General features: G+C 31.9%; 1 protein-coding gene across 4 annotated transcripts; it reads left to right on the plus strand.

The window, feature by feature from the left end:
• The first annotated feature begins 4,854 nt into the window (after positions 1-4,854).
• EOL1 (ETO1-like 1) lies at positions 4,855-12,317 on the plus strand. 4 transcript variants are annotated; one of them, XM_028071808.2, is made up of 6 exons: positions 4,855-5,119; positions 5,353-5,551; positions 5,679-7,388; positions 7,906-8,197; positions 11,324-11,633; positions 11,795-12,317. In XM_028071808.2, the coding sequence occupies exons 2-6, from the start codon at positions 5,424-5,426 to the stop codon at positions 12,013-12,015; spliced, it is 2,661 nt and encodes an 886-aa protein (XP_027927609.1). In that variant the 5' UTR covers positions 4,855-5,119; positions 5,353-5,423; the 3' UTR covers positions 12,016-12,317. The 4 variants fall into 4 exon arrangements, 3 of the variants coding, with proteins under 3 accessions (XP_027927609.1, XP_027927608.1, XP_027927611.1); XR_003604597.2 differs by having other exon boundaries at positions 4,868-5,119; positions 5,250-5,551; positions 7,906-8,192; XM_028071807.2 differs by having other exon boundaries at positions 4,870-5,119; positions 5,250-5,551.
• Positions 12,318-12,554: the final 237 nt, after the last annotated feature.

Below are 12,554 nucleotides of genomic sequence, written 5' to 3' on the forward strand. Positions count from 1 at the left end.
GGTTATGTTTTCGGTTTTATACTATGAAGAAACAGATTCTTACCCTTTAAGTGAGGAAAAGATGACACGTGTCTGTGTGTCTGTCGTATGGTGCATGCACCTTCTAGCCGTTTCTCCTACTCCACTCTACCACCTTCACACGCATTCTTCCCAACTACGTTTATTTTCACCACTTTTATGCACTCTTACACTATGCAACTTTTCATAGTGTTGGACAGTTTCTTTTTCTCTGTTGTTACTGGTTCGAAAACAAAGCTTCTGTGTCTTGTCCGTGTGTTTAGGTTCTCTGTTTTTCAGTTCTATGGTGTTTGTTTGTTAATCATTCGCTTAACAAAAAATGGTTAAAGTATTATTATTAACATTATTAAAAATCTTAAAAATACATTTACAACTTTAAATAAACGGTCATGATTTTCATTTTTCTAATACACTTATCTCACATCTTCATAATAATATTTCTTAAATAAAAGTATCATGTTAGTTCTTAACAATTACTTAAGAGAATTGCTTAGCATTTGTCTCTATATAATTGTATGTTTAGTTGTTGCTTTTTCTATAAAAATAATTTAACAAAGGTTTTTATACAAACATAAAAGTGGTTAAGAAATGTAAATAGCTCTCGTGATAAGAGTTATTATTATGATTGAAGCGTGATTTGTGTAATTAATTCATTGATTGAAAAAAACAACAACGTGAACTATAATTAATATATATATATATATATTAGATTTTTTTTTTGTATTTATTACCATATACACTTCTTGTGTTTCATATATATATTCTTTCTTTCCATTTGTCCTCCTTAACTTTATGAAAGTTTTGAACTCAAATCATAATTTTATAACAAGTAGGCATTTCATAATTTTAAAACTCAAATCATTTTTCCACTTTCAATTCAACTCCAAAATTTCAAATACAATTCAATACCTAAATAATCCTTAATAAACCAAAGTTGTTGACATCTCTTATCATAAAAAGATTAAAAATAAAAAAAAAAATTTGAGAAATCCTAACTTTACTAAAAAAAATTGGTTTGTACATAAAACATACCAGCATTAAAATAACATATATTAATTCATATTATCTTAATCTGTATCATATACTAAAACGTGATTTCTGATAAAAGAAAATATGATGGATGATTTTAAAATCTTGAATAAAAAATATAAAAAATTTAGAGAAATATTTTTTAGAAAGATAGTGATGTTTATTACTAAAGTTAAACAATTAAAATTTTATAATATATATATATATATATATTAAACATAACTTACAATTTTAATTTATATTATTTTAAATCCATCCGATAAACTTTCTATTTGTTATAGTATTAATTTTTAAAATTATGATTTTTAATTGGTTAATATTATAAAGAAAATGTTACTCAACCCAATTGAAGTTAAACTCTTAATAAACCTGTCTATTTTGATGACGCATTCTAGAGTATAGCTAAGGCTTCAAGGAGTAAGAAGAACATTAAAGCTCCAAATTTTAATTCCCCTCAGCGAATATATCCTTTCAAACTACTCTATAATGCATACGAAGAGTCAACAAAAAAATAAGGCGCGCCCCAAAGGCCCAACAATCATATTAGTACAAAATTTACTTCCATAAATAAAAATAGTTATTTTATTAATATTATCTTTTAAATCATTATTTGTTTAATTTAACTATTTTTTATTAAATTATTGTTTTAAATTTAATCATCATAAATAAAAATTAATTATAGTAAAATTATAAAAATTATTTATGTTTAATTTTATAATTATAACAATAACTTAATTATAATTTTATTATTTCTTATTATTATGAAAGAAGTAAATATAATGTTTTTACTACTTTATATAAAAGATTTAAAATTACAGTTTTGATTTATGTTTTCGTTTAAAAATATTAAGTTGATTTTCCAGCTTTTATAGTATAATTTGGTTCCGATTTTTGTTAAAGTTATGCATTTTTGTCGTTTTTTCTATACTTTCTTGAATTGGGTCAAGATTTTTTCATAAAAAATGAAGTTGTGAATAATGATAGTTTGCTTTGTTGATGTAATTGACATAATCCTCAAGTCAATTTTGATGAAAAATTCTTACTCCACTTCAAGAAATTGAATGAAAAATATAAAATTGCATCAATTTTCAAAAATTCGAGACCAATTTGAAACTAAAAAACCCTAGATGACCATTTTGACATTTTTAGAAAAAAAAATGGATCAAAAAGTAATTCAACCAAAATTTTGGCACACCCAAAATATTGGTTGAAGATCTACCAGTATAAATAATTGTAGTTAACTAAGTAACTTATCGGCGTATGCAAATTATGGAAAATAAGTTTCTAGCAACTACAAACAAGTCAAGAAAACATACATATCTTGTAAAAGTCAACTATGACATACTTAATTTCATTTGTCTCTCAATCCACATTAAGTAATTTTGTGGCATTTTGCGTCTTGGCCACATGAATGAGAAAGGAGATGAAGATATTGTTTAAAAGGAGATTTATTTGATAACCATAAGATGGAAACTCTCTACTCTTATGAGCATTACATGTGTGGTATAAATTTTTGGAACGTAATGAACACAACCAAAAATTCATTGGACAATGCCTCATTGACTTACATTCATTCTTATTGTTGGGATCTTTAAGAGTTTTGTGATTCAAAAATGTACAATATTTCATCTCGGTTAATTGAATTTGGATTTTTGTTGGATTTTGTGTGTGTTGTTCTTCTAATGTGTCTTTATAATACACTGAATATACAAATTTTGAATTTTTAAAATTAAAAAGATATTTAAAATATCAACATATTTTTATTGCTCAACAGAGAACAAAAAAAACCAGTAAAAAATTTGGACTCTCATTAATTAATATAGTTTAAGCAAATAATTCATTACTCAAGTCGATATTAATTAACCAGAGAAAAAGTATATCTATATCAAGAATTTCTTGCTCATGGTAAAAATATGATAAAACTCAAATGACACATGATGTTGAGACAAAAAATACTAGAAAATATCATTCAAGTTAGAATTTTTTACTTAAAAAAGATTGCAACAAATAAATATAGTGTTTAATTTGAAACATAAGTGAATAATTTATTTATATTAAATTTAAAATGCACAAATATATATATATATATATATATATATATATATATATATATATATAAACATAAATTATCTTATAACTAATATATTTAATTTAATTAAAAATATATATTTATCATAATTTAATTTACAATTTTTTAATTATCATTTTAATAATTATTTAAAAATATTTGAGTTTAATTATATATTTGAGTGTAAAAAGGAAGAAACAATTAAAAATGTCATAATGTCTTTTAATCTATATTTCTATAATATTATATAAATAAATCTCTCTTTGTGTCCACATTTTTTTCCAATTTTATCTTTAAATTCTTTTTTCTTCAATTTTAAATTTCAAGTAACAGTTTTTTTTTTAAATTTAGTTACTTTTTTATTTAACATTTTCTTTTAAATTTAACCACTTTCTTTAAAGTAATAAATAAAAATTATCTACAAAATAAATAAAAGCTATCTATTATCAAACTATCAAATTTATTTCTATAAACATGATAGAAAAATAGTAGTTTTTTTTTAAATTGTTAACAGAGTGAAAATTAAAATAAGTTAATGGTTAATCAACACCTTATTATGTCATCAGCGGAATCAAACAACGTGTAATCATTCTAACTTAAATGATGATTTTAACTTTAAGTTTTAAATATAAAATTGTGTTTAATATTGAATAGAATTATTTCACAGTTATTTATAGTTTATCGAATAAGTCTTACCTCAATATTGCTGAAGGAAAAAAAGCGTAAAAGTGCAAATAAATAGTATCCCTGAAATATAAACTTATAACTAATATAATAAAATAATGAAAAAAGCAATTTATTCTTACCAGCGTGAATATAGGTTAATTTGTCGAAAAAGTGTCAATCCCGAATGAATATATCACATTTTTGTTATTTTTTATCTGATGGACTAATTATGTGGTTGGTGTTCATCTTTTGCACGTTATCACTTTCTATCCTTCTTGATTGAGATAATGCTATATATATAAAAAAAAATAACAACATATTTTGTACTTACAAATATACCGAAACGAAACCATAAAATAAGACGAATAATTAATGAAAATGAAAATAAAATATAAAAATATTTCATGAATGAAATACTATGATTTCCAACCAAAGTATAAATTTTACATAAAAAGAAGATAGTGAACTATTTTTGCAATAATAATTAATTTTCTTTTATAAAAGGAGAATGATTAATTATATGCATTTGTCATACGCAATTATGCAATTATGCATTTCCAAGTTCCAACCCACATATAAAGTCTTATCCTAACAAATTATTCTGTAGGCAGGCACTCTATTTACATTATTTGAGTATAACCGAAAGTAGCAAATATTTACAGAATTTTTTTAATATTATTTATAGATTAGACTAAAAATTTTAGCATAAAATGAAGATAATAAACTATTTTCACAATAATAATTAGTTTTCTTTTTATAAAAGGACAATGATTAATTATATTCATATGCAATTATGCATATCCAACCCACATCTAAACTTTTATCCTATAAAAAATTATTCTGTAGACACTCTGTTCACATTCTTTGAGTAGACGAAAGTGTCCAATATTTATAGAAAAGTTTTAATATTATTTATAGATTAGACTAAAACATTGTAATTTTTCACATGCGTTTGTCTATTTGATGTTTTAAAATAAAAAAAAAAAATGTTTTGGTTCCAATGTTACTGTTTCTTTGACTTAATTTATAAAAATACGTTGAAATTCAAAACTTCATGAAATCTGTTCAAAAGGGTAAAGTTATTACTATTTGAAAGAAAATCAAGTCTGGTGTAGCAGTTTCAACTTTCAACTTCCAATTTAAAAGAAAAACTTAATTTGTATGGTCTGTCTCCAGGAGAAGGAAAGTGAGATACTTTCCCTATCACCAAAAAGCAAAGGCACAAAAAAAAGAAGTTAGTTGAAGTCCCAAATTTTCAATTTGATTTTTCTCTGCAGATTCAGTTCATAGTCGAGTTCTCTCTATCCATTCATTTGTTGCATTTTCCGAACTGATTCGGTGAGTTACATTTTTCTGCTTGAGATCTTTCCCAGCCATTTACCATGGGGGCATGCTTTGTTTTATGCCGAACTCAATAGAATAAGCATATTATAATAATCAAATTAACTCAATTTAAATTTCCTTTTAGCTTTTGTTTTATATTATAGCTAGTTGGTTGGGTGCACCAAATCCTTAGCTTGAGATTGATTGCTGTGTTTGTTGGCAATGGAATGTGCCCCCAATTCGTAAAGTTTGGTTTTTGAAGTGGTGCTGGTGTGGTGCTGTTGTGGAGATCCGGGAGTTGTTTCGTCTCTTATGCCCCATGAGGAGTTTCTTCCCTGCAGAATCCTGTAAAGAGACGCACCCAAATGCTTTGAATCCTCAGTCTTGGCTTCAAATTGAAAGAGGGAAACTTCCCAAGTTGTCATCGTACCCTTCCTCTGCCTCAATGTGAGTTTTTCTCTCTGAACGGACCCTTTATTTCCATTGAAGTTTTGCCTTTCTGCCAATTTAATTAGGTGTTTTTTGTTTTTTGGTGGGGTTGGGATGTGGTTTTGTTTGCTTTTATCTGCTTTAGAGAATCTCTGGTCAAGGTTCCTCAGCCAGCTGTACTGCCTTTCTATAAGCCTGCTGATTATGTGGAAGTTTTAGCACAAATCCATGAAGAGCTTGAGTCTTGTCCACCACAAGAGCGGTCGAATCTGTTTTTGTTACAATACCAGGTCTTTAGGGGCCTTGGGGAAGTTAAACTGATGCGTAGAAGCCTTCAGGGAGCCTGGCAGAGAGCCAACACTGTTCATGAGAAGATTATATATGGGGCATGGTTGAAATATGAGAAGCAAGAGGAAGAACTAATAGCGGACTTGCTTGCCAATTGTGGTAAATGTGCGAAGGAGTTTGCACCTGTAGATATAGCATCTCATCTTCCATTTGATGTAAATGTAAGTTCTGTGGGGAGAATGACCAATGAGAACCGCATTTCTCAAAATGTTACTTTTACAATTGGCGATGAAGAGATAGTTTGTGATAGACAAAAAATTTCTGAACTTTCGGCACCATTTAATGCTATGCTAAAGGGGTATTTCAGCGAATCACGTGCTGAGACTATAGATTTGTCTGAAAATAATATCTCTCCATTAGGTATGAGGGCAATAAGTATTTTCAGCTTGACTGGCAGTTTAATTGAGGTCCCTCCAAATCTTTTATTGGAGATATTAGCTTTTGCAAATAAGTATTGTTGTGAAAGACTTAAAGATGCTTGTGATAGAAGACTTGCATACTTGGTTTCCTCCAAAGAAGATGCTGTAGAGCTCATGGAATATGCTCTTGATGAGAATTCAACTGTACTTGCTGCATCCTGTTTACAAGTCCTTTTGCGTGATCTTCCAAACTGTTTGAATGACAGTCGGGTAGTGGAGATATTTGTTCATGCTAATAAGCAGCAGCTAGCAGTAATGGTTGGACCAGGTATATTTGCACTTTTCTGTTTCTTAAGTGAAGTTTCTATGAACCTTAATTCTAGTTCGGACGAAACAATTCATATCCTGGAACGTTTAGTTGAGTTTGCTGAGAATGACAAACAGAGAATCCTGGCTTTACATCAATTGGGATGTGTAAGACTCTTAAGGAAAGAATATGATGAGGCACGTCTTCTTTTTGAAGGGGCCGTAAACGCAGGCCATATATATTCTGTGGCAGGTTTAGCTAGGCTGGACGTTATAAAGGGCGACAAGATTTTATCTTATGAGCGGTTGAGCTCGGTCATTTCATCTGTTACTCCACTTGGATGGATGTATCAGGAAAGGTCATTATACTGCGATAGTGACAAAAGGTGGGATGACCTTGAGAAAGCAAGTAATTTGGATCCTACACTTGCATATCCTTACATGTACAGGGCTGCCTCTTTGATGAGTACGCAGAATGCTCAAGCTGCACTAGCAGAAATCAATAGGATTCTTGGGTTCAAACTTTCACTAGAATGCTTAGAAATACGATTTTTTATCCATCTGACTCTTGAGGACTACAAAGCAGCTCTATGTGATGTTCAAACAATTCTTACTTTACGTTCAGATTATAGAATGTTTGAGGGACGTGTTGCTGCATCTCAACTCTGCACACTTGTGCGTGAGCATGTTGAACGTTGGACAACTGCTGATTGTTGGGCTCGGTTATACGACTGTTGGTCTGCAGTTGATGATATTGGGTCCTTGTCTGTTATATACCAGATGCTTGAATCTGATGCGGCAAAAGGTATTCTGTACTTCAGACAGTCATTGCTTCTCCTAAGGTATGTTATGAACTTTTTGAAGCCTCTAGGAATGAGTCAGTGGTCAGGGACTTAGTTTTGCTAGAAATCATAGTAGGTCCAAACCTCCATATAACCCCCTCCCCCGTTCCCTAACAAAATGCTTTGATATTTGGTATCTGTCATTAGTTTTTCCAGCCTTGAACTTAACTTACTGTCATGTGTATTAGGAACCTAACATGATACTTGGTGTTTTATGCTTAAAATGTTGAATCATATTGTAAATTTCATGACTAATAACATGTCGATGGTAGCTACTCTTTATCTGCTGGTTACTTGCACATGGAAATCTGTTTTTCTGAAGTTGTACATCAGTGATAATAAACTCAACCACTAAGGAGGAAGTATCCATAAAACATTATATTTTACTTTGAAATACAAGTTATCCCTGTGAAATTGTGTCTGGAAAGGAAGATTCTCTAGCTTCGGGGTCTTTATCTGTCTAAATACTGACTTTGATATGATGCCTCTATAAATCTGATGTATTTATTTGACTTAGGTTGAACTGTCCTGAGGCTGCTATGCGGAGTTTACAGTTAGCTCGGCAACATGCATCAAGTGAGCATGAACGACTTGTATATGAGGGGTGGATCTTATATGACACAGGTCATTATGAGGAAGGGCTCCAGAAAGCAGAGGAGTCTATTAGTATCAAAAGATCTTTTGAGGCATTTTTCCTGAAGGCCTATGCATTGGCTGACTCTAGCATAGATCCATCATGTTCACCGATTGTTATCTCACTTCTTGAAGATGCCTTGAAGTGTCCTTCAGATAATCTGCGCAAAGGTCAGGTATGGTTCTATTGTACCACTTCTACAAAATTATTTCACTAGTTAGAAACTAAGAAAATAAATGGAAAATTAATAGAAACGAATGAGAAAAATGAACAATTTTGTTGAGTCACTGAGAACAGGAGACAGGTGGTCTCTTGGAGGTTTTTCCCTTCATAAACGATTTCTCCTTTAACACACAAATTATCATATTTACTTGACGAATCCCCCTAATCTGATTTTTCCTGTTTAGCAACCAACCCCTTGTAACTAACTAATGGACTAATTGGCTCTCAGCTGCCCGTATGCAGTCCTCTTTACATTCTAGCAATACCTCTTTTTCATCCCAATTTACATTTATTTGCCAAAAGACTTCCAATGGACTTAACTATCAACTGAATCCCACTTTGGTTATGTATTAACACTCCTTTGTTTGAATTTTGTGTTGGGGCCAGATGTGTCATGGCTGGCCTCAACAAGGGGTGACCTTGAATTGAGCTGGGTGAAGCTGGCCAACCAAGTGTAGCATGAAACCTGATATTGTAGTCTGAAAAAAATATACATTTTTTGCCCTTTTTGGTCTTTGATTGGAGTAGCCTTTCAAACAACCAGCTTGTCCTTGATTTTAGTGGCTTTGACACTGATAAAGGAGGAAGTCTACACTGAGATTCCACTTTGTTTTAAGGAATAAAATATGTAGGCTGAAGAAAGCCTTGTGTAGACTCAAGTAGCTCCGCATGCTTGGTTTATGAGACATATTCAGGCTATGATTTCATTGGGGGTTTTAGTAGATTCAAGGTGACTATACTCTATTTAACAAACATTTCTTAGAAGGGAAACTTATATTTTGGTCTATTTAGTTGAATATGATTTTTGTGGGATGATGAACATGAAAAATTGATCTTCAAAGAAAAGCTTGTTTCTCAGTTAGAGATGAAGGATCTTGAAAAATTAAGGTACTTCCTCTGGATACAAGCCATCTAGTGCAAAACTAAAGTTGATTGCATGGCGACTATAGTTCTATAGAACAAAACCATATAAGTGTGAGTGATGAAGATAGCTTTGTAGTAAATAAAGGTCAATATCATAGGCTTGTACGGAAGCTCATTTACTTAGCTCACATCTAACCAATGGTCAGTTAGTTTATGCATCATCCGAGAGAGTGACACTTATGGACTGTGAATAGAGTCCTTCAATATCTAAAGCCAGGTCTAAGGAAGGGATTGTTGTTCAAGAAAGATGGAAAACTAAATATGGAAATGTATTCATTGAGGCAGACTATGCAGGCTCTGGTACCTATAAGAGATTCACCTCAATATATTGCATGTTCTTGGTGAAAATTTGGTGACTTGGAGAAGTAAAAACAAAATGTAGTTACAAGGTCGAGTGTGGAAACTAAATTCAGGGCTATGGCACAAAGGGTGCAAATTAATTTGGTTGAAAATTATTTTGAATGATCTTAAATCTTTATTGTAATAATAAACCAACTATTCGTATTGCTCATAATACAATTCAACATGAAAGGATAAAACGCATCGAGATTGATTGACACTTCATCAAAGAAAAACCGGATAATTGTCTTATCATTAATTCCTACATCCCATCCAAATTTTGGCTTGCAAAAAGGCCTTCCCACACAATGGTTTCTTAATCTCGTATGCAAGTTGGGTATCCCTCTGCAACAGATTCAGGTGATTATTTTATGTAAACCTCCTCTTTTAAGTCACAATGCAGAAAGGGATCCTATTGTTCTCATGATATAATATAAATATGTGAGATTAATAATACAAAATGAGAAGGAAGTTAATTAGGGTGTTACACATGATACAAGTAAGATGCTAAAATGGAGAAAGACATCGAAAGTTTTTATTTGTAATCACAACATGCTTACCAAGCTCAGTTATAAGTTTTGTGGCTGTACATTTGGTTGTAGTCTATGGTTACGAATGTTGGGCTTTAAAGGGACAAGAGAAAAATGCGGGAGTAGAAAAAATTGAGAATGTCAAGATGGATGCGTGGCCATAAGATAGGATAAGATTTGAACGATTGTATGCAAAGAGACATTGTTGTGACACCAACTGAGGTAAATATAATAGGAAATTACTTATGGTGGTTTGAAAATGTACATTGAAGACCACTGTAAGCACCAATTAAGAGAGTAGATTGTGTGGTTTTTAATCTGTGAAAAAGGGAGAAATAGACTGAGAAGGATATTAGAGGAAATTGTTACAAAGAATTTCGTTGTGAAAAATGTCTCTGGAGATTTGGTCATCACAGAGCCAAATGACATCATTTGATGTATGTAACCAGACTACTTCCTGGGGTAAGGCTTTTGTTGTTACTGCTGTTGTAGTTTCTCATGTGTTATAATTGGGGTGCCTGAGAAAGCAAAGTAGATGAGCTTATCTTGGAACAGTCATATGCAATCGAATTTCTGCACTAGATCAATCGACCATGGGAGGTGGTAAATGTTCTGAGGCTGCATATGGAGGTGCAAGGTGGAATCTAGCAAGAGGGCTCAGAGGGATGGCAGGTTGGGACTTTCATAGACACTTTGCTTCTTCACTTTGATAAGAACTTGTTTCAACAGGAGATCCAAACTTGATGGTGACTGGAAGTACAAGATATTCTCAGGCCCAAAACTTGCAAGCTTTATTATTGATTTAAATCAGAGTTTTCCTATGTGAATTACAAGAGAGAAATATTTTCTAATCCTCACGAATTATTATTACAATTTACACAATTTAATTAGTTTTAGGGATTGACTCGCCACACCCAATATAGTAAAGCATATAATCTCTTTCCTAATCTATATACAGAATGTATGAGCTATATACTAGGAACCACCCTCTAAACATTAAATTGATGAACTATTTATCAGGCTTAAATGAAAATGCTTATTTACCCCAATCACTCTGCATTCTAATTTCTGGATTTATATATTCTTGTATTACGTGGTTGTAAGTTTTGGCTAGTCTTTAAAAGTCCAGAATAAGAACTAACTATGAAGCTCTGTTGTTTTAGCTGAACTCGTAAAAGTTTTCTGCTGTTATACTCTTACAACTTGAAATATCAATATGTTTCTCCAACTTTGAGCATAATTAATCAGTTGTTTAACGACTTAAACATTTCCATTTAATTTTTCAGGCACTGAACAATCTTGGAAGTGTTTATGTTGACTGCGGTAAATTGGACTTGGCTGCTGATTGTTATATCAATGCCCTTAAAATCCGACACACCCGAGCTCATCACGGTCTTGCGCGTGTTCATTGCCTCAAAAATGACAAGGCTGCAGCTTATATGGAAATGACCGAACTTATCAAGAAGGCAAAAAACAATGCATCGGCTTATGAGAAGAGGTCTGAGTATTGTGATCGTGAACAAGCAAAGGCAGATTTGGAGATGGTCACTAGATTAGATCCTCTTCGGGTGTATCCTTACAGATATCGTGCTGCAGGTTAGTGTTTTACCTAAGGATACTAAATATTCCTTTAATAATTATCTTAAAGTTTCCAAATATTAGATATTGTCCATAATTGTTGTCATTCTTTTGGCTGCCATGTTTTGATGTTTCAATAGTTAGATTACTGAAGTGTTTTGGTATATCTGTGGTTGCAGTATTGATGGACAACCACAAGGAAGAGGAAGCCATAGCCGAACTCTCGAGAGCAATTGCATTTAAAGCTGATTTACACCTCTTGCATCTACGTGCAGCATTTCATGAACACAAAGAGGACGTGTTAGGTGCGCTAAGAGATTGTCGTGCTGCGCTCTCAGTGGACCCAAACCACCAAGAAATGTTGGAACTTCATAGTCGAGTCAATAGACACGAGCCGTGAGTCCAAAACATTATCACATGGTAGATGGAATCAAATGCACATTCAAAACATGGCTGCGCTGAAAAAGTTAACAGTCATGCCTTCAGGAATGGACAGTGATGACCACCATTTGATGAGCTGAGTCATGAAAATCAAATTTGTAACATAGAAAATATAGTTAAATTATTGTTATTATCTTGTCTATAGTAATGAATGTGTCAACTATTACCATTTTTTAGCCCCAGGGGAGTAGTCCCAATTTTGTAATTGTTAATCTTGATTTTTTTGTGAGTTGTTTATCTCCCATTTGTTTCTTGGTTAAAGTGGTGTGCAAGCAATATATTAAAATATTTATTTACTGCATTATCACATGGTCTTTAACCAGTGACGGTAGTAACATGCATGAAATATTCTTAATTCATAAACTTAGGAAACTTAGGAAAGAAAAAATGCAAATAAAGCTATGGGATTTACTAGCAAGCTTGACCTATGTGAGTCGCAGGTTTTTTTTGGTTGATTTTCTTACCTTTCAAAATTCAAGATACTGTAAGTTATTTCTA

The sequence above is a fragment of the Vigna unguiculata genome, chromosome 1 (assembly GCF_037176805.1).
Source record: "Vigna unguiculata cultivar grain cowpea cultivar isolate G323 ecotype 2 chromosome 1, ASM3717680v1, whole genome shotgun sequence".
In the NCBI taxonomy this organism is placed as follows: Eukaryota; Viridiplantae; Streptophyta; class Magnoliopsida; order Fabales; family Fabaceae; genus Vigna; species Vigna unguiculata.

What these genes read in the sequence shown, in the direction of transcription:
- EOL1 (XM_028071808.2), top strand. Translation starts at nt 5,424, where the DNA reads ATGAGGAGTTTCTTCCCTGCAGAATCCTGTAAAGAGACGCACCCAAAT. An exon ending in TACCCTTCCTCTGCCTCAAT is followed by an intron (nt 5,552 to 5,678) that starts GTGAGTTTTTCT and finishes TATCTGCTTTAG; the next exon opens with AGAATCTCTGGTCAAGGTTC. An exon ending in CAGTCATTGCTTCTCCTAAG is followed by an intron (nt 7,389 to 7,905) that starts GTATGTTATGAA and finishes TATTTGACTTAG; the next exon opens with GTTGAACTGTCCTGAGGCTG.